The sequence below is a fragment of the Natator depressus genome, chromosome 18, assembly GCF_965152275.1.
Source record: "Natator depressus isolate rNatDep1 chromosome 18, rNatDep2.hap1, whole genome shotgun sequence".
Taxonomy (NCBI): Eukaryota; Metazoa; Chordata; order Testudines; family Cheloniidae; genus Natator; species Natator depressus.
Window position 1 is genome coordinate 18,755,509 of NC_134251.1, and position 21,268 is coordinate 18,776,776.

General features: G+C 43.2%; 2 protein-coding genes and 1 long non-coding RNA gene across 3 annotated transcripts in view; 1 reads left to right on the forward strand and 2 right to left on the reverse strand.

Moving 5' to 3' along the window:
• Window positions 1-14,343, reverse strand: part of PANK4 (pantothenate kinase 4 (inactive)) — a 30,916-nt gene extending 16,573 nt beyond the window's left edge. Inside the window, exons 1-6 of the mRNA XM_074934098.1 lie at window positions 14,181-14,343; window positions 7,303-7,385; window positions 5,380-5,588; window positions 4,298-4,481; window positions 2,454-2,546; window positions 47-200 (exon numbers count right to left, since the gene is read on the reverse strand). Coding sequence (XP_074790199.1) covers window positions 47-200; window positions 2,454-2,546; window positions 4,298-4,481; window positions 5,380-5,588; window positions 7,303-7,385; window positions 14,181-14,307 — 850 coding nt within the window. The 5' untranslated portion in view covers window positions 14,308-14,343. The remainder of the gene's footprint in view (window positions 1-46; window positions 201-2,453; window positions 2,547-4,297; window positions 4,482-5,379; window positions 5,589-7,302; window positions 7,386-14,180) is intronic.
• The window catches only part of LOC141974405 (uncharacterized), a 43,115-nt gene continuing 35,936 nt past the window's right edge, over window positions 14,090-21,268 (forward strand). The window contains exons 1-2 of the long non-coding RNA XR_012635744.1: window positions 14,090-14,343; window positions 16,183-16,286. This is a non-coding gene — a long non-coding RNA (uncharacterized LOC141974405). The remainder of the gene's footprint in view (window positions 14,344-16,182; window positions 16,287-21,268) is intronic.
• On the reverse strand, window positions 17,272-19,078 carry HES5 (hes family bHLH transcription factor 5). Its single transcript, XM_074934103.1, has 3 exons — window positions 18,968-19,078; window positions 18,659-18,824; window positions 17,272-18,541 (listed from the first exon to the last, which is right to left on the reverse strand). Exons 1-3 carry the CDS (start codon window positions 19,019-19,021, stop codon window positions 18,288-18,290), a joined length of 474 nt encoding a protein of 157 aa, XP_074790204.1. The 5' UTR covers window positions 19,022-19,078; the 3' UTR covers window positions 17,272-18,287.

Sequence of the window (21,268 nt, forward strand, 5' to 3'; positions counted from 1 at the left end):
TACAGCAAAACTTGGGCAGACTCCTCCCCCTGCCCTGTGTTGGTACCTTTATCTGCTGTGGCAGATTTCCCAAAGCTGCTGGCTATTAGATTTCCACTTAACCCCAGTGTCTGGTAGGCCCCACCATACACATCTTTCACCAGCATGTCGACATTTGTATGCTGTCCCTTTGAAGCAAGCTGCAGCAATTCATCAAATTTCTGAGGAAGAAAAGCAAACGAACAGTGTTACTCCAGGTTTTCTGGATGGCCAGATAATTTTGTCTGAATCTCAAACTTCTGCAGAACTCTTAGTAAAACTTGTCATTCAAAAAAAACCCAGCCCCCACCAAACAGGTATTCCTTGTATTTCATATCACAGGGACTGACTACCCACCCTAATCTTAGAGCAGAGCTTCAGAATCTCCTATTGTAACCACTCCTCTCTGAATCAGACCTCAGATGACCAAGTGATCAAGTGACCAAGATATGCAAGTAACTGGTTGAAACATGTTCCTCCTGAAGACTGGAAATGAGGAATGTGCGAGTGTCCTCCAAGTTTATTGCTTGCAACCCCCTAGGGTATTGCTGCTCTCTGGTGGAGAACTCCATCCTAGACTAGCATGGTGTGAAATGAGACAAATATGCTACCTTTCACCCAAACTCCTCCCATGAATGGCTCAGAATTCAAATAGGGTTCCACAGGCATATATAAATAGAATGTGACCCAGTATCCCTAGATACTTTGGATTCTATGTTTCAAGAAGCAGATTAGCAAAAAGCCTTAGCTCAGTATCCTTCACCTCACCCTGATTACAGGGATAACATGTTTCATAGATTCATAGACTTTAAGGTCAGAAGGGACCATTATGATCTCTAGACTGACCTCCTGCACAATGCAGGCCACAGAATCTCACCACCCCCTCCTGCGAAAAACCTCTCACCTATGTCTGAGCTATTGAAGTCCTCAAATCGTGGTTTAAAGACTTCAAGGAGCAGAGAATCCTCCAGCAAGTGACCCATGCCCCATGCTACAGAGGAAGGCGAAAAACTTCCAGGGTCTCTTCCAATCCAAGATTCACCAGCCAGATACCCAGTAAGTAAACTGTAGTGAAGCTCACAAGAGCTACTCTGGATCAACTTCTTAATACTCAGCCGTTGTTTCCATTCCTTTCCTTGTTACTAGAGACTGTTGGTGTAGCCTAGCAACCTTTCAGGTATCAGCATGAATAGAATTCCAGCCAGAGCCTGCCACATAGGCAGCATACCGATCATCTACTCAGGATGGGAGGCCAAGTGGGCTTAGTTATAGGATGAAGTGGGATGATGTCTCAGAGGTATTTTAGTTCAAAAAGTAAAACTATAAAAGAGAGGCTGTCTGTCCAGCTACAGAGAGCTATTAAAAGGAAGCACCAAAATGAAATAAACCTAGCAGCAGACTAGTCCTGCCTTTCTGGGCTCCCCCACTGCTTACAGTTCAGCTATAAACTCTGTTAGAAGTCTAGACATGTTACTCCACCAAGTCCAGTAAAAGAGAACTTGTGACGCTCTGCTCTGAGACTAATAAATGTATCTGACAAAACACTGCTAATATAGACTCTTCCCTTTGACCTTTCGATAGGTTTATATGTAACTGTATCTCCTCCTGTATAAGCTAACATTTACAGTCACATGCATCTTGGGACACAGAAAAACCACATGATTTAAACGGTTGAGTTAAAACACAGCAGTACCAGGTTAGGCTGTGGACTGGCAATTGGCCTTCTGGTCTCTGAACATACAAATCCCCTAAAATGCAACAGGAACTGAGCTACCCCTCTTGCCTCAGATATACTGCAATACTCAGGCTCTCTACTTTGCTACTCTTCAGGACTTTAGACTGAAACTGAACCTGGAGATCAGATCTCAAGGCGTGAGCAGCTCATTCATGTTGGAACACAGGGCACAGAAAAACAGGTAACATGGAGCAGACTACTCAAACTGTACACAGTGAGGGGAAAAGACCCTTCAAGAATAAAAGGGAATTGTACACTCTGCACCCCCTCCCTGCAATCCTAGAAGCTGTAAAAAAAAATCCTCTATCCCAGGCAGCCTCAGCCTTTTGCCCACTTGACAGGTATTTCTTTATTGCTTTGTCCCCTGTGTTTCTAATGGGGCTTTTTTTGGTTTATTGCTTGGATTTATGCACCAGTATCACAAAGGATATTATCACAGCTCAAGGGCCCAGGTTTGTTGTTTAATAGTAGCAGCAGACAAGAGGGAACAAAAGAGCATTTAACAGAAAATATAAAAATAAACTGCATAGTGCATTAATGGCAATTTTAAAAAAATTTCTGTGGTGGAATAGTGATTCTTAATCTGTAATGTTAGAAATCATAATTCTCCACCAGATTGTTTGTTCCTCGTTTCTAAAGAGGAACACAACTGAAGGCCCCTGTATTTCCCCATTCTACTTAAAGTGCAACTGTCAAATACCTTTGTTTTTGTGAGTAAAGCTCCTAGACCCCAGAAGGTTCCCCCTCCGATTGAACTCCCTCCAATCCATTCAAATTTGTCCTCTGTTTCCACCTATGAGTCAAACACAAGTTTAACAAACAATCATGGATATAAGTATGAATTAATACACAACACACTTATAAACCGATTAACATATGGACTCCAAAAAATGGAATGGATGCAAACAGTATGAATAAATGCTGTTAACAGGGCTGCTTAATGATCTAAATATCAGGTATGAAATATATAGACTCCATGGAACTACACGATCCAATCTCGGTAGGATCCATTTAGCCCTTTATCTTCAGCTACAGACTTGCTGCATGAAATTCAGTTTATGGTCTTCAGGATGACTCCTTAGAAGTCGGAAGTCCTTTCTGCTCTATGGACAAACCAACATCTCACAGTATCTGATGTAAGAGTAGCGGTTTGCTTAAGAGCCCTGGCCAAAATTTCCTCCCTTCTTCTTCCCACATGTTCAGTGTGCCAGCTGTCCACTTGGCTGCCACATTCCAACAGAGGTGGCAGCATTTCAATGGCAAAATTCTCTTATGTAAAGAATTTGTAGCGTCCTTGTCTTTAGATTGTAAGAACTGGGTATGTCTGCGCTGCAATACAGTACCTGCAGCTGGCCCAAGTCAGCTGTCTCAGGCTCATGGGACTATAGAACTGCAGTGTAGATGTTTGGGCTCCAGCCAGCTGACGTGGGCCAGCCACTGGTATTGTATTGCAATGTAGACCTACCCACTGTGTCGAACATATTCATACAGATCACAGCACAATCTTAATTGAGACCTTTTGGGTACTTCTACCACAATAGTTACAAAAATACAATAAGTTATCTATAAGCCAAGATTCCTTGCTTTTGTTACATATCCAAGTTATATTTTGAAATCCTACATTGCTTCTATAATCTCTCACTCTGTATCTGGCCCACTGGTTACCATATAGCTTTTTCTTTAACCCAGAATGCTTAGGGATTAGAACTACAGACATGCTTTTACAGAAAGAATTGCTTTAATGGACTGAGCATGATTTTAGCCACTACAGATGTGCATAGGATAGTTACTAGATTTAATTTAGAGGATATTAACTATGACAACACAACCCTTGTCACATGCAGAGAGTTGGAAATTGTTAGTCACTAATACAACGTACAGTGCTTTCGATCATAACCAGTCCTCTAAAACTTCTGAAGCAGGGAAGCACTGCCACCCCCCATACCCACTTTATATACTGAGAAGTTCAGGCAAAGAAGTTAAAGGCAGGCATTCTTCTTCTGCTCAGAGCATCCATCTGAAGACTAAAGGCTTTTCTACACTAGAAATGCTACCACAGTGCAACTGCACTGCTGTACTGCTTCAGTGTAAACACTACCTACACTGACAGGAGTGGGTTCTCTCTTCAGAAAAGGTAATCCACCTCACACCCCAGAGACATGACATGATGATGATGTAGTTTCCCAGTGTGGACCAGCCCTAAGCATTTATCCATAAGTGGCTGACAAAAGTGTGTTTTTGTATTTGTCATTTGCAGCTGCAATATTACACTAGCCTCTTTAAGCACAGCATTATCCAACTAAAAGGGGACAGATGGTAGTGCAGTGGAAAAGCAGGTAAAATGTATATTAAGAAATGGAAGTCAACATGTGTGGTTGTGGTTTTGGTTTTTTTGTTTAAAATTTGATAACCCAGAAAGGAAACAAACGTCAATCTGACAGCCTTACATGTAGATCTAGGTGACTACCGTTCATCAGTTTGAGGACACAACCCCCCGCTCCCCCCACACACACACTAAATGAAATAGTCTAATGGCTTACTCACCTTCACTATAGAAACCCCAGAGCCAATATTGACTAGCAAATAAGGGAAAATATTTGGATGATTTGTCTGAAATCGGAATTCCGTATCTGAATCTTTCTGGTATGCAAACACCTCATGGGGTATATTTTTTAACACAAAGTTACACCCTTTAATTAGGCAAGTCATTACATCTTCTTTATCCACCCTGAAGAGAAAACACACACACTTATAAACAGAATAATCCTAAAGACAATATGCCCTTTTAAAAATTACCTTTTTTCCCCACACACATCCAACAACACTTGGCAGGAAAACAGAAATCAACAATCATGACTTTTAATGGCTTATGATTTTGGACACAGTCTATGTAGATTTGTTATGTACAGAAAAATATTGACATGAAAAAATACAATAGTTACAGGCTAAAGATTCCAGAGCTTTGCAATTCCTGTTATTAAAGAACTGATAACATTTATACAGTGCTTTGAATTTTGAATCCACTGTGATAGGTATTCCAGAGATAGGAATGATGGTTTCTATAGGAACTCTCCTCAAAATGAATCCAAAGCACTTTAGAAACTGATGGAGAATCACTTGCCCACCACTGAAATGCAGCCACCTCTGAGATAAGAGTTGAACTGTCTAACGTCAGAGTCACACTACATAGTGTTTAGGACACAAAGGTAAGATTACCATATACAGCTGAAACTGCAGGGAGAGTTTTAGGGAAGCAGAATATATTAACAATGCTGGAGTTTAGCCAGGACCCTGAGGGTAAGACCCCTATTGCGTCAAATTTTCAGATCTTTAGTGACCTTCGTTATTTGTCAACTGAAAGATGGCATGTATGGCAGCACAGCACACCCAACCAACATGCGGGGTAAATTCAGTACCAACACAGAGGGACAAGTATCTCCTAGTGAATTACAATCACATAAACATTCCTTGATGTCACCCATTCAAGCCCAGCCTTGCTAAGCTTATGAGGTCCTAGAAGATTACAGTACAAGCACGTAAGGCTACAGTCTAACATTTACTAGTGACAGTATTTTATCTTTCAAAAAGAGTTATCCCCTAATGAGTTTCAACCAGTTTCCACTTACTTCAGTCCTAGTTTCTTCTCAATGAGGTCTTTGAATTTGTAGGCACCACCCCCTGTGGCTTTGAGCACTTTAGTTTCTGTGTTGACAAGATGGTCTTTAATGAAATCTAAGCAGGTTTCAATGTAAGTGTTCTCAAATTTAATGAAGTGCAGTCGAGCCGTGATTTCCTCTTGAACTGTAATTTCATATGGAGATTCATGTTCTATGTCCTAAAAAATTCAGAGTAAGTATTTCTCTTTTGGCTTCACTTGTCAGGACATTTTTCTGAGCAGTAGAGTTAGTTATTCAGTAAGCTAGTGAATATTTCCATTTGTATTTTCTATGCATGCAACAACTACCTAATGGCTACCAAAGCCTCTCCACGAACACCCTCAATTTTCTTCACATAATATAATTGTAATACACACTAATTCATAGAGAATGCCCATTCCTCTATCTTTACACAGGCATACACAGAAAGCACCAGTGTACCAGACAGAACTTGAGTTTAGAACGTCAGCAGTCTTGTATTTTTTATATAAGATGGCGACCCTGCTGTTGCATACATCAACTGCATAGAGTCAAGCATTCCTTAATACCCAAGCCCATGAAGAGTATGTATGAACATTGGTTTGATGCATGAGAGACAACACCAAAAGATCGGTTCAGAAGACTCCTACCTTTTTATTCTAAGAACCAAGTAACTAGCCTTAGTCATCCAACGGTATTTATTATTCACAGAGCATGTCAAACAAGAGTGTTAAACTATACCATGGTCAAAGAGCCAACAGTTGGAGGAAAGCTTCCTCCCACCCCACAAATGCTGCAGTAAGACAAACTCTCTCCCTGCCCGCCCCCCCCCTTTGAAAGGGGGACTTGAAATTTGTGTCAGGAACGTCTGTTGCCATCCTTGTGAAAATATGTCCAAATTATCAGCCTTGGGAGGGGAAACGGGGGGTGGGGGGAAATCAAACGAGGCAGGGGTCATGTGGAATAAATAGTCTGATTATGTGATCACATACTATCATAATGTACATCCACAAGGTGACCAAGTTAAGGTTGCCTGTGCAATCTCAAATCTGGCATTTCCTAACTTGACTTAGCAGCCTTAATAACATCCTTTTAACAAGTTTTTTGTTGTGTTTGCATACTGTGTTCTTCATGCAAGCTTGGAACTAGAACTCTAATAAGCTTCCACAATGAAATATGAGTGTCAGCTGGCAAACCTGGGCCAAATGGTTGTTTCACCTGATATACTGAATCAAACTCTATAGGTGTGAACAAAAACAAGGGTGTCACACACACTTAACCTGAAATGCAAGTGTCTACAAATGGTTAGGTGCACACTCAAAAATTTCCGCATTACAAGCTATAATGCAGGAGATCAGTAATTGATAATTTAAGGTCTCAGGTAGGACAGTCGCCCTGGAATTCCCTTCTTGACCCCCAGCTGCCTGACTTCCACCCTCCTCCAAATCCCTTCTCAAAACCCAATTCAACATTGGCTTATAAGCTTAGATGTTAGGTTTGTTTTTCATTTCAGATACTGTACATGCACTACTCACTCACGTGAGCACACAACCTTACTGTCATTACCAACAATTCTTCCTTGTGCTAAGCCTCCCATTTTGTTTTTAACGCCTCTTAATTTAGGGTCCAAACTTGTAAACCCTTACTACAGTGCTTCACGTCAATGGGACTCCTCACACCAGGAACCATTAAGGGTTTGTAGGATTGGACTTTAATACCATGAGCAACTCGTGGCAAGAGCTGTGCTCTGAAGTACCGTGCACATATATAGTGCTATATAAATAATAGATATTCCTGGTGCCATCTGAAAATTGATATTATGGAAAACTGCCCTGTTTCATATTTCCATTTTTTTTGTTTTCTCATGCCTGCTCACATTAGAGGTTCTGGTTTGCTATATAATGCAATTCTTACCTTTCCAGAATGATCAAAAGATCTCACTCTTGCTACTTTATGCTGCACAGTTGAATAATAAGCCAACTTGGTTAACGACCCACCTGTTATCAAAAACAAGACATCATGCATCTCAGATTCAGGTGTCAGACAGAATTTAGATACTTCTGCGTATTAGTTACCTAGCTCAGTTTTAAGAATGGCTTGGCTGCAAGCAGAGCTAATTAGGCAAAGCTCTTTATTCAGTGAACCAAAGGACAGTCATTTGGGGACTGTCTTGGCATAGCTAGATCCAGATGCATTGCGTGAAGGTAGAAGCTCCACAGAAGGGACTCAAGCCCAACTGATGCTGGGGTGGCTGAAGATGAACAGAGGTCATGAGTTCACTTCCTAGTTACCTCACAGTATGCATGTAAACCGACTACTTGCTTGAGTAAGGGCTATTCAGGTGATTATAAATAGATGATTGCAGGATTGGAAATTTAACCTCCGGCACCTCCAAGATAGCTAAAATAGGCAGGGAAGGTGCTCAAGGCCATGAGGTGAGAGCATATCAGGGCAGGATTATAACTCAGTCCTATATGTGCTCAGACTATTCCTTGGCTTTAAAGCTCTAAGGAGGAGTAGGGATGGGAGGGAAAAGTCACACATCCACTGCTTATGTTTGTTAAACTTGTTTAACAAATGCCTAAAATCCTGCATGTTTTACCAAACTTGATAAATAGGTTTGCCATGTTTGTTGTACATGACGCATGTTGCTCAATCAACAAAGTTTCACTTGCAACACTTAACATTAAGTAATTTTCAAGGACACTGCAAAAAGTCTCTGCTTCTATTAAAATAAAGGAATTTAAATGCTGAGTAAAGACACTCCTGAGGGATTATTCTTGGCTTCAAAGCTGAACATCATCCTAAAAGGAACAAGCTCCACGAAGCACTAAAGGCAATGAAAAATAGACCCTTTTCCATTTAGATGGCTATTTTTAGGGGGCCAAAACCTGAAGTCCTTACACAGGCAAAAAACTCACTAATTTTCAGTGAGTCACTGAGAATTTTGCTCAAGTAGAAACTGAATTAAAATTTCAGTATTTGGCCCAGAGGCTTCCCTCAAGTCAGCCAGGCAGTGGAGGTCACAAACTTCAGGTGACCACAACATCAGTGTCCATCCCAGTCTTTCCTCCAAAGCAGCAGCTTGCATGCCTAAAGATCCTAAATGCTCGATTCTCCTGTCAGCTATACCAGTGCACACCATGTCACTCCACTGAAGTCAACTGAGTTAAACTGATGTAAGACTAGTGCTAGTGTATGCGGAGAATCAGCCTCCGAAGCTCAGATTTCTAAAGGTATTTAGGCATTGCTCTGCGCAGCATTGCAAAACTTAAGTCACTCTTGAAAATGGAACTTAGGTCTTGCAACACTGAATGATTCAACTGCTTAAACATCTGGGCCCAAGTGATTAGCTGACAGACTCATTAGGGATATATTAGATGTTGAAACAATTACACGTAATGCACGAACAGTAAATGTTCAAGAAACCTGTCTTACCCAAGGTTTCCCCACCCAAAGCTCCTCACTCTAGCCCTTACCTATGAAATTGCATATTTTAAAGTGAGTTCCTTCTATATAAATTATCATGCAGTGCTCACCACCTTACTGACGTAGTGCCTTCCAGTAGTGCATTAAGCAACACTACTAGCTAATACTACGTTTAAATCTGCTTTCAGCAAAAACAGCTACCAAACATACACCCTTTAGAAGGCGGATGTTCATTTTTCTAGCCCAGGATGCACAACTCCTTGATGAATAGTGGCTTGACAATCCAGGACGTCTTAGCCCCAGAACAAGTGCAGCATGGACAGTGACTGTACCAGCTTCCCCCGAGATGCCTTGCCCGGGGAATTATGTATACGTAGCCATGTAGCCCTTGGCCTCTGTTCTTAAAGTGTATCACCACAAACTCACTTCAGTTAGGCAAAAACCAGTTCTGTTGATGCTAACTGTTGGTTTTCCTCAGTCAAGTTTAGATTTGACCCTAGAAGCAGAAAGCTTCTTTCCCCCATGAAATAAAATCCCTTAGCACAGACAGGCTCTTTACTGGAGGTAATGAAATCAAGCTTTCAAACTGAATGTGATCATTTTTAAGGTTGTACATCAAGAATTATGACTTTGCTAGACAGAGTAGAAGACGTCTAAAAAAACAAAGCTTTTAAACTAACAAGTATCCAAGCCATTTTTGCCAACAGTTTATAGAATTGCATGAAAGGCAATATAGTTACAATGTTCTTAGGAAAGTACTTTTTCAATCTAACTATTTTATAACTGCCAAAATAATTTAAGACTACTTGTTTTAAAGCAATGACAATTTCTTAAGGCTGTTGATCAGAATGTCGTAAGTGCCTGTTGCTTTGCATTACACAGAAATACTTTGATAGGCACCTTAAAAATATGCTTTCAAATGAAACCTGTTTCTCTTGCTTTAGTTGATTACATTTCCAGTATTTAGAGCGGTTGTCATCCAGAGTATGGGAAACACTTCACTTCATACAAGCAAAAGTGGTGCTTTCAAAAGGGTTTGCTTCAAACCCATTGGTAAATGTGAAATAATGTGTAGACTTCAGTTCACCTTTAAGGTGTCTCGGTTATCTATCACACACCTTCTTGCTATTCTGTTTCTCCAGTCCCATCCCATACAGGGATTACCCACTCTGACAACCCCACCCAAAACACAAACACACACACACAGCTGACTGATTGTCTTTAAAATGGATCGGCATTGCCTATGCCCCAAGAAACCCAGCATCACCAAGAACACACAGAGAACCAAAATCTGAGCAGTGACTGGAACCAAGTTTTTAAAACTCTTTAGCCAGCACTCTGCTAGCACATCAGTTTCCTTCATAATTTTATTTTAGCTTCTGACTTTTGGACAGATGTTAATTTACAGGAGCCAATGCCCAAAAGCCTCTGGGCAATCTGAGAGGAAAATAAACCCCTATTTTAACCGCAAGTAGAAAATATGATTTAAAAGGTATTATGGGCTACACATCGCATAACTCCCTCCCTCCACCCCCACACACCTACATAGAAAGAAACACATCTTAAACCTTGCACCGAAGGATGCCAGTGATATGTTGTAGCCAACACAGGGAAAAGTATTCAGAATCACAGATCCTGAAGGAAGATAGTGTCTCCTTTCCTCTTAGAACAGAGCCTAGGAGGGTTCTAGGTCTCGTGCTGCTGTTTTGCAAATAACTGTACAATTAATTCTCCACCCTATCTCTCTCATCCAACTATTTGGAGAGGTGTCCCCTTATTAAGATCTGCATTTCTCTTAGAAAACATACAATGCACTCTGTGGTCCACAGCAGCGTTCCGGATGCTGAACTGCCAAATCTCTCAGACATAGCCTGTGATTTTTCCAAACTCCAAGTGAAAATCTGTATGCACTAAGCCATATCATACTGCTTCACTAACTGATTCCTGGACTGCACACATCCCCCATTGGTAAATTCAGTGTCATGCTTCTGCAAACTAAAATTTGCAGCACTAAAGATTTGTAATTTAGGCAAATGAGGAAAGTGGGTTTTTTTTGTTTTTGAAAAGTGGTACAGAGGAGACACCGAGTTCCAGATAGATTAAGCCGCATATGATGGTCAGTTCCACAAGACCAATGATGACCATCTATGGTAACAAAAGCAGTGAAACTTAATAACCCTCAGACCTTCTGAGATCCCATTCTGATGCATCAGCTGAAACTGTCACTTCCAGTTGATAAGAAAATAACTTTTTACCCTTCTCCTAGTTTTAACTTCAAAATAGAAATTCAGAGATCAACACACGCGTGATGGATCTCTGCTGAGAAGGTACATTTACCTTCCCAACCTCTAAAAATAGGGAAATACAAGAGATAGGGATGCTTTGAAATTAAAGTGGTGTTTGTAAAGCACTTTGAGATCCCTAGATGAAAGGCACTGCAGAAGTACAAAGTTATTTCTTGATATCTACCTTGCACTGCAATTCTCCATCTAGCTAAATTGCTTTTAGCTTTATTTTCCCAGTTTGTAAAGACTTAAAAACCTGTGTTGGACACCCACTGTGCCTGGGGTTTATAGCTAATCCACTGCTTTAATTCTACTCTGACCCACTGAAAGGTAACATTAATTTATTATGTTTACTCAATAGGGGCTAAAATTAAAGAATAAATAACTGTCCCTTTCAGAGGAATTACAAAGGGTGATCAGATGGTAATACACCCCTGTCCCCCTTCCCTTCCATCCGGACACTGACACACACACACACACCATGTGATTTAGTCTGCAGTTCTAGACAGTGTCAAATGCAGACCCTGAATTGAAACTAACTGCAAATCTAATGGGGGAAAAAGTGTTGCTTAACAAAGAACTCAAAACAACTCCACTGACTTGTAACACTTGGAACAATAAGACATGCATCCGACAAAGTGGGTATTCACCCATGAAAGCTTACGCCCCAATACGTCTGTCTATAAGGTGCCACAGGACTCTCTGCAGCTTTCTAAGAGGAAAAATGCAAATGGTCCAATTCCACTCCCCTAGACTTCTATAAAAGCAGCAGGAGTGGTCCCTAGTACATGCAGGAATTTAACCCTGAGCTGCTTCACTTGCACCTAGAGAAGTATCCTGTCTCCCTTTGTGCCATTCTTGCAATGATCAAGTGCTGGCAAGGAATATGAAAAGCTGGGGGAAATCTATCCCTTCAGCCTCTGTTCCCTGGCATAAAGGTTCAACAGTGTCCCAACATGTAACATAGTAGTTTCATCTTCCCATTTGTTTGTTTTCATTTTTTGATTATATTGTGACATGCTATGCACCTTGGTCCAAGATGTCAAGACCTTTGTGTATATGCCCACTGGGGTTTCACCAGGGCATATTGGTACTTTCACAGAGAAATATCCAGTGGTGAGCTGGAGCCAGTTCGCACCGGTTTGCTAGAACCAGTTGTTAAATTTAGAAGCCCTTTTAGAACTGGTTGTTCTGCGAGGGACAACTGGTTCTAGAAGGGCTTCTAAATTTAACCGGTCAAAAGTGGCGCCTTAGGCGCCGACTCCATGGGTGCTCCAGCCTGGGTGCACCGGGGCTGGAGCACACAAGGGGAAAATTTGGTGGGTGCAGCGAATCAGCTGAAGGGAGGAAGTGGAGCGGAGGTGAGGTGAGCTGGGGCCGGGCACAGGGTGGGGAGCTGCCGGTGGGTGCTCTGCACCCACCAATTTTCCCCGTGAGTGCTTCAGCCCCGGTGCACCCAGGGAGTCAGTGCCTAAGATGCCACTTTTGATGTGATCAGTGGAGGAGCGACTGCTCCCCCTGCTCCCCCCGTAGCTACGCTCTCCCACCCCTAGAAGCCAGAGGGACCTGCCGGATGCTTCCTGGGAGCTGCCCCAGGTAAGCACTGCTGGGACTCCCCACCTCGCCCCCTGGCAGGTCCCTCTGGCTCTTAGGGGTGGGGTGGGCACCCACTACGGTGGCCCATGAGACCCTCCTGCCCAGTTCTGGGGGCAGTCAGGGGACAGAGGAGGGGGGTGGATGGGGCAGGGGTCCTGGGGGGCGGGGGTGGGCAACAACCCCCTCGTTGTTAAGATTTTGGCAGCTCATCACTGGAAAAATCCCATCTCCCTGGGTGGCTGTGGGAAATGCATACACATCCAGCTGTCAATATAGATAGGCTACTAGCATATTATAAATTCAGAAATTAGCCTTTCCTCCACCATCGCCCCCACAGTCCTTACATTCTCCCTAAAGCAAGGGGAGGGGGAAAGCAGGAGGAAAATCAGGAAAAAAAGACATAGCTAACAATACTATGTCTTTCTCCTGAATGTGTTTTTTTTGAGGGGGTGGGCAGAAGACAACAGCGTCAGAGTTTGTCCACAATGTAAGCTCAGGGTTAGTACAACTCACATTAGCAGACCTTGGGGTTGTCAGCCTAGGTTTTGAGTATCCCTACGCTCACTTATAATCTGAGGTTAGGAATAGTTGAACCCCCAGCTCAAGCTGGGGCTCCAGCATCTACGCAGCCCAGAGTTCAACCAGGCGTATCCCAGTCGTCCTAGCCCCCTCTCAAAATGTGACCGCTCTCGCCTTTGTTTGCGGGGCAGCATGGGGAAACCTGACGGCCCACCAAGCTTAACTGTCCAGAGGACAAAGAAAGTCAGCCCCTGGGCCTGTCAAATACTTCTGAAGGACGCCCCCGAGCACGAGTCCGGAGGGGCTGCATCTACACTGAAAAGCAGCAGGGCTTGAACCTGGGTCCCAGGGTGCGAGCCTGGGGCCCAGCCCTGAGTTAGCCTGATGTGTGCGCCAAGTTCTGCCTCCAGGCCCGCTCTCCCGAATCGCGCGCCCGCCCGCGCCGAGGCAGCCCGGCCCCCCCTCACGGGGGCTAACCCCTTCCACTCCTCTCCCTGGACGCTGCGGAGGCCTCTCTCAGAGGGGCCCGTCCCCTAGCCCCCTCCCCGGGGTCGCCCCCTCTCCTAGGCTGCTGTCCTCCGGCCCCCTTTCCTCTCCCCCTCAGCGGGTCCCACCCCGCTCTCCTCAGCTGGCCCCTCCAGCCTGTTTACCACCCCGGCCGGCCCGTTAGCAGCCCCCGGCGGCATGCTGGGACTCGTAGTTCGACTGCCCGCACTCCGCCTCGCCGCGGGAGAGCCTATGGACCACAACTCCCGTCACGTCCCGCTCCGCCAGCCCGCCGCGGCGCACGCCGGGAGCCGTAGTCCCTCTCCCGCTCCAGGCAGTGTGCGTCGCGCCCAGCGGGACTGCATTTCCCAACGTGCCCTGCGCGCCACTGGCTGCCCGTCCCGGCGGTTTCCCTCAGCAGTGAGAGCCGCTCCCCGCCCTCGACCGCTGCCGCCCCCGAGGCGCCCGCCCGGTTACCGATGTCTATGGCAAAGCACTTGGCGTTCTCCAGGTTGCGGAAGATCTCGTCAGGCGGGAGAGTGATGCTCTTGTCCAGACTGCTGTCACTGCCGCTGCTGGTACCTCGCCCGCCCCGCTCCGCCATTTTGAACGCCACCCACCACCTTGTCTGGCCTCATCGGTATGCAAATATATGCACATATATTTACATATTAATACGATATGGTGCCCATATTATGCAAATGAGGTCAGGCTGGGGCTCCCTAAAGCTTTGCCAGCATTCATCCTTTTTGCCCAGGGCGGTGTGAGAAGGTGGATCGTGGCCCCATTATATCTGCAGCCGACAAAGTTATGAGGGGGTGGCACTGGGCTCCATATTTTTTACCTTACAAAGTTATTGGTAGGTTAGAACTTTGATGCCAAATAATCTGCCCCCCCCCCAAAAGTTACAGGGGTCTAGATCTATGGTCTACAATGTTATAGGTGTGTGAGGGTCTGGATTCACTTTTATTTGCACCTCAGAGTTGCTGCGGGGTTTCCACCTGGCCCTATTTCATCCTCAGCCCACAAAGTTACTGAAGAGGTGGTAGGGGGTGTGTTGGGGGTTTGTGTTCCATTTCATCTGAAGTCCCAAAGTTATTGAGGGGAAAAGGCACATTCATACAAATAATCTGTTTGCCTCTTCTCTAATATAGCATCATCATTTATTTTTATTAGCAATGATACTTTCTATGGGTCTCTCAAGGATCTCAAAGTACCTTATGATCATAAATTGTTGTTAATAATACTAGTACACTATAATATCTTGCACTTACAGTAGATCACCCCAAATAAATACTCGTAGTTTGCAGGTCCTCCCTGCTCTTGAGAGAGTTTGTACCCCCGCTCCATTTTTGGTGAGAGAAAAGGAGATTTTTCCAGGTATTGCACAAAAAATTGAGGACAAATTATTGCTAATGGATTCAGTAACACATTATCTTTTGATAGCTAATCTGAAGACCCCCAAACCCACCCAAATGCGAAAGGTGTTGCAGCTTTCCGTAATATTGCTGTTTCATACTGACACAGTGCTTGAACTGGGCCACAGGGTGGCATAGCACAGTTGGAGATTACAGTTCTGTTTGTGCAGCAAACATCACATGATCCCTCCCTGAAAACGTATAAGTCAAAACTGGAGTGATGGTTCAATGTGGCTAAAGAAGACAGGAGTTTTTGGAGGGTAAAGTCAGAGTCAAACAAATGTCTCTACCTGTCATAAACTAGCGATAGGGCAAACAGCAAGAGAAGTGGCAATACATAGAGCTTACATTGATGCAGGAGCATTGCTGGAAACTCCAACAATTTAGATATTTATACAGGACTAGACAAAATACTAGCAAATGTGCTGTAGGAGACACATTAGATGAGACCTGACAGACCTCTAATTTCTGTGATTCTATGTGGGATACATTCCCTTATTGCAAACACCATTTTCTAGCTCCTTGCATATGTGCTTCTGCATTCTCAGGTAAAACATTTGCACTAACAAATATGAGGTAAAGGCAGGTTGGTGCGGAATGGAGGTACATTTGGGTTTAACTGAAATGAGGGAGAGTTAAGGGTTATCATCAGCTTAATAGCTCCCAGTATTCCTTTTTCTCTGAATAAAGGGATACCTTGTTGGCCTAACATATAGTTTGAGTTTTGTAGCCTCTAACTTTCCCACTCTGTGGCCCTAATACTGCTCCCATTCATATCAGTGTTGTGGGTTCAAACCCCAGGTATACTGGCTTTTCCCCGCAAGGAAGAATTAAGTAGCTACAAATATTTCTGCTTTATGTGGAAAACCATTTGGATCTAAATTTTGCTGCATCTCGTACTACTAACTGTTGCTGCCCCACATCTATTTAATATATAAAAAGAAGGGAATTAAACATTAAGTGCCTAGCAAAGTTTATTTTCACTTAAGAAGTTATTTCTTCCTTACTTGAAGTGGATTCTCTGTTTCTAAAATGATGGCCCTCATTTTTCTCATTCATAGATACATCAGAGCCACCCCGGACCTATCAGTCTGAATATGGGACCGAGACCCAAGAGCTCCTGAGTTAAATCCAGCTGTGACACTCACCTTTTCTGTGATGTTGGGTAAGTCACTTGGGTCTAAGTGTCTAGTGACGTTTGGTTGCCTTCATTTTGGGGGAGTGATTTCTGAAGGTGCTGAGTGCTCACAACTCCAGTTGAAATCAGTGAAACTGTATACCTTTCTCACCTTGGAAAATCAGGTCTTAGACATCTGAAATTGGGCATCTGAAGATTAGGGGCTTGTTTAGAATATTTTTACTTTAATCTCGGTCTCAGTTCTTCTATATCTAAAGTGGGAATCATAATATGTAAGGGCTTAATATTATTGTTGGACGTCTGCAAGGTTTTTTATTTTGTTTGTTAAAGGGGTATATCTAGCATGTGACTAAGAAGCTGCAAAACGATCAGTTAAAAGTACAGTACTAAAGTTAAGTGTCTCAGTCTTTGAACTAATTTGTGAGCAGCCTTGTTAAATGAATATGAGATCTATGAGAAGTCTGCTATAGAATCATATTTATTGGACTCTTCCCCTTAGCGAGGGCTTTGCTTTCCCCTCACTGTCTCCTGGCGCAACAACAACCCAGGGATACCAGCCATGAATATAGTGGATTTGCCTTATTAAACCCAAAGGCAGACACCAAATGGCCCATTAAAACATTTCCCCTCTGAATTAAAGAAATCCTCTGACTCTGGATAGTGAGTGTTGAGGGTGGGCATTCCGCTGCATTATAGAATGTGAGTGCTTGATCCTGCAAACCCTTACTCACATGAGTAATCCCTATTCACGATTTCCTCACTGCTGAGGAAGGCTGACTATGGCTCCTTCTGGATCTTGTCAGTGCCATTCTGTGTGTTAATCAATAGGAGTCATTCAAATTACAGTGCCTTAGATCAAACTTTACAAATCTGGGTTGCTCCACAGCTGAACTGTGATCTTTGTGTATCTGTTGTGAGGTCTCCTATGGTAGTTCTTTAAACAGCACTATCCTGTGAAGCCTCTGTCAAAGGGGCATCAGTTAGGGATTTCTACACAGGAGAGAATAACTTGCTGCATATAGATTCAGTAATCAGATTTTATTTTAACAGTGTGCAAAGTTTCTGCAACTTTTGAAATTCAAAATGGTTTCAAACACAGATCATACAATCGGTGCACCTGACAGATACACATCACAGCATCCTCTGAGGATTATAGTGAATAGACTATCTTCCATAACATTATGGTACCAAAAATGTAAATATAATTTGTACAGTTGCCTTTCATGAAAGACTTTTGCTAAATATTTCTTGTAAAACCGACAACACAAGTCGATACTTTCCTTCCTATGAGGATACAAAACAAGTTATTGCCTTTATAAAAGGCATTGCATATCCTGAACATAACAAACAATACTCTGCTTTTAAGAGTAATACATCCTGAAGAATCTCCTCTACGTAGCTTGAGTTATGGTGTAACACTTTTCCAAATACACTCAATAAACTCTATAAACATTATAGAACCCCTTACAACAACAATATGAGAGCCAGATTTTCAAAGGTGCCCACTAAGATTGGATGCTCACCTTGTGATTTGTGGGACATTGATTTTTCACAAGCGGTGAACTCCCACAATTCCAGTTGAAATCAAGTGGAGTGGGATGCTGCACGCTTCGAAAATCAATGTTCTGTGAGTCTCAGGTTGGGCCGCTAAAATTGGAGGCACTCCAGTTGAGTGGACACTTTTGAAAACTGTAGCCTAAACTTCCTAGAAGTTACTTCTTTCTAAACAAATACACTCAAAAACCTCAGCAAGGTTAAAAAACCATTAAAAGTTCCCTTTTGAACAACTCCTCAGTCATCCTACCATGAGGATTACTTTGCACATTCTTTTAGAATAGCTACCTCTCCGCGTGGTGGGAGCATTTAGATCCTTCTAGAAGGGAAACTGACATCCAAGCATAAGTATGCTCTGTAAAAGGAAAGTATTCTTCCCTACTCATTAGAGGAGTGAGAGGACTTGTACAGCAAGTCACAGTCTCCTCTGGAATATGAGTGAATGTCCAGAAACCATACAGAAGTCCTTCTAATCTACCAGGGCCTCCAAAGTCTGCTGGTGGGTTTCAGTGCTGCTTGTTTTGCAGACATTTGGTGGGCTGCAGAGGATGGAGCTGGAGAATTTGAGTCCTTGGCTGTAACTTTAGGCCTTTGGAAGTGGCACAGCAGTTTCATCTGGGTTTCTGTGTTCGCAGAATGGAGAGACAAGAACTGCAGAGCCTCTTTGAGGCACCAGGAATACCCTTCACTGTAATCCTGCTGCAGGCTTGTAGAAGTGGATGCAAAATCTGGGAAGAGAGAAAAGATGGAGATGGGTTTTAGATAGGGACATCTAGGCTGGAGTTTGGACCGGGGATAAATGCAGCACAGGGGAGTTATTTAGAAGCAAAGGGGAAGGCACTTACTTTGACTGTATTTTAGGTAGCTGACAGTCATCTCCAGGATGTCAGCTTTCTCCAGCTTGGAGTTGGGCTGGTGTCTCTGGAACTCCTCCTCCAGCAGGAGTTTCAGCTGCTCGATGCTACTGTTAATCCGGTCCCGGCGCAGCTTCTCTACAATCGGCTTTCTCAGCTGTAACACAAGAGGGGAGAGAAAGTTAGTGACCACATTTCTCTTTTCCATCCATTTCCCATCTTCTCTGTGTAATCAGCTCAGCCTGTATCAACCACTTGCCCTTTAATCAGTGCATGTTGCAATATGCAGTGGATACTTACTCTGTTTTTCTCTTTGGATGTTAAGATTTCCAGTGAGATAGTGTTGGGTGCCATTATCCCAAATTTTCAAGTGCAGGTTTCACGTCCAATCTTGCTTTTTAGCCAGTGCAGAGAGGAGCTGGAAAGCTCTTCTATTTATACCCATGAGCTGCATACAAATGTCTGGGTCCTAAGCTTCTTTGAGTTTCCCACACTCACTAGCCAATCCATGCATTTACCAGGACAATAGAGAAAGCATCTATTACAGCATGGTAAATTGACTGTGAATTGCCTGGGGATAATACTCTGCTCCCAAAGGAGCAGGTGGACTGGGGAGCGTGTTACACAATAGAGACTGGCCTTGGAGGGAACGTGGGAAAGCATTCGTCGTCATTATAATCAGTCTTGTGCCTGATGTTGGGAACATCAACATCTCAATATGCTGCCTTTTCCCAGGCTGCGGTGAAATTAAGCACAGAAGACAGCTCCCTGGAAGGGAAAATGTCCCCTACTTTCCTGTGCCCAGAAAAGAAGCTGTAAAGGGAAAAGTGCAGAATTAGAGAGACTAAACATTTTCATTGACATTAAACCGTGCTTAGATGAATACAGTGCTTGTCAATTTTCAGGCAACTGTGATCAAAATCAAAAGGGAAAACACATGTTTTTGGGGAGGGGATCTTTTTAAGAAAGATACAGTTCAAAATGCTTTTCTCCCCATCTTTTATAGACATTTTGGTTCCTCTGTCATTCTTTAAAAGTCTTAAATCTTTCTTTTTTGCTTTTTTTTCTGGGCAATCTCAATTCCTCCTATGATGGTCTGGCAAATCTGTACAATAATAATTAATAGTTGCTTTGCCCTTCCCTGACATCTTCCATTTGACATCTCAGAGCATTAGACAAACAATCATGAACTAAGCCTCACAACACTCTCCTGTGCCTCAGCCCCCATGTGCAATAGGGGAATATCCTCCTTAACACATGGGGAAACTGGGGCACCAAGGAAATCATGCCCTCACCCACACTTGGCCTCAATTATCCTATCTGCAAAATGGCTATAATACTGCAAGATTTCCTGACTCCTAGTCCAATCTCTCTCTCTGTCTCTCTCACATACAAGCACCATTTTTTTTCCAATATGTTTGACTGTTTTATACCCCATATGCATTAAATATATTTGGCACAGTCAAATCTGCCACAGGGAAGTGTGAGAATAGCACCCGGGTGAGCAGTCATCTGACCATGGGAATATTTTCTAAAGAAATAAATAATATTTGTTTTGTTTTTCATCTGACCTGATGTCAGAAATCTTGGATCCTGTTCCAGAGACGCTGGCTCAGTGATTAAACTGGCTTAGAGAAATGCTTTTCTGGTCACTTCTTCCCTTACCACAGGCCCTGCACTCATGAGTATTTTGACTATTAATAAAACATACAGACCCAGATTCATGTTTCTTTCTTAATTTATATCATCAATGTAATCATCATCCTCACTGTTTAATGATTAAAGCATTGCTTAACAGCCTTCAAGTCGTAAAATGACATAAAAGGTTGTTATAAAGAAGTGGGTGATAAATTGTTCTTCTTAACCAATAAGGCCAGGACAAGAAGCAATGGGCTTAAATTACAGCAAGGGAGGTTTAGGTTGGAAATTAGGGAAAACTTCCTCATTGTCAGGGTAGTTAAGCACTGGAACAAATTGCCTAGGGAGTTTGTGGAGTCTACATCAGTGGAGGTTTTTAAAAGCAGGCCAGAGGTGGTCCAGATAATACGCAGTCCCGCCTCAGCTGTCCAGTCCTATATTGCTGCGATTCCCCATCAGACACACACACAGCTACACACATAGGTTCAGAGGGTGGACTGCAATTGAATAGTATAATCCTGAAGAACAATCAGAAGTAGTGTACTGGAAAAAACCACCCCCAAAGTCACACAACATGCACACAGGAAATATGGGGGATGGTAACAGAAAGGAACCACTCTAACACTAAAAACACCTTTTGGGGGGGAAAGGTGTAAGATGCCATTTAAAGTGGAGTGGGAGGGTCTGAGATGTCAGTAAGTTCCACTCTCTACCACACCAGAGGCACGGTCACCTGCTGACCTGAGCCATGATGTTAGAATCTAGAATCATGTGGTGTCAGAGCAAGTATGTGAGATCTTGTTTTGACAGAGGCGCCAATTCTTTCTATCATGCCTGGTCAAACTGCCATGTTTGCTTGGAGCACCATTGATTTCAGTGGGGTTTGGTGTGTGCAAATTTGTCCTCTCAGGAGCTACACATTCCAGAATTGTGAGCTGGGGCCTGAGAGAGTACCCAGAGCCA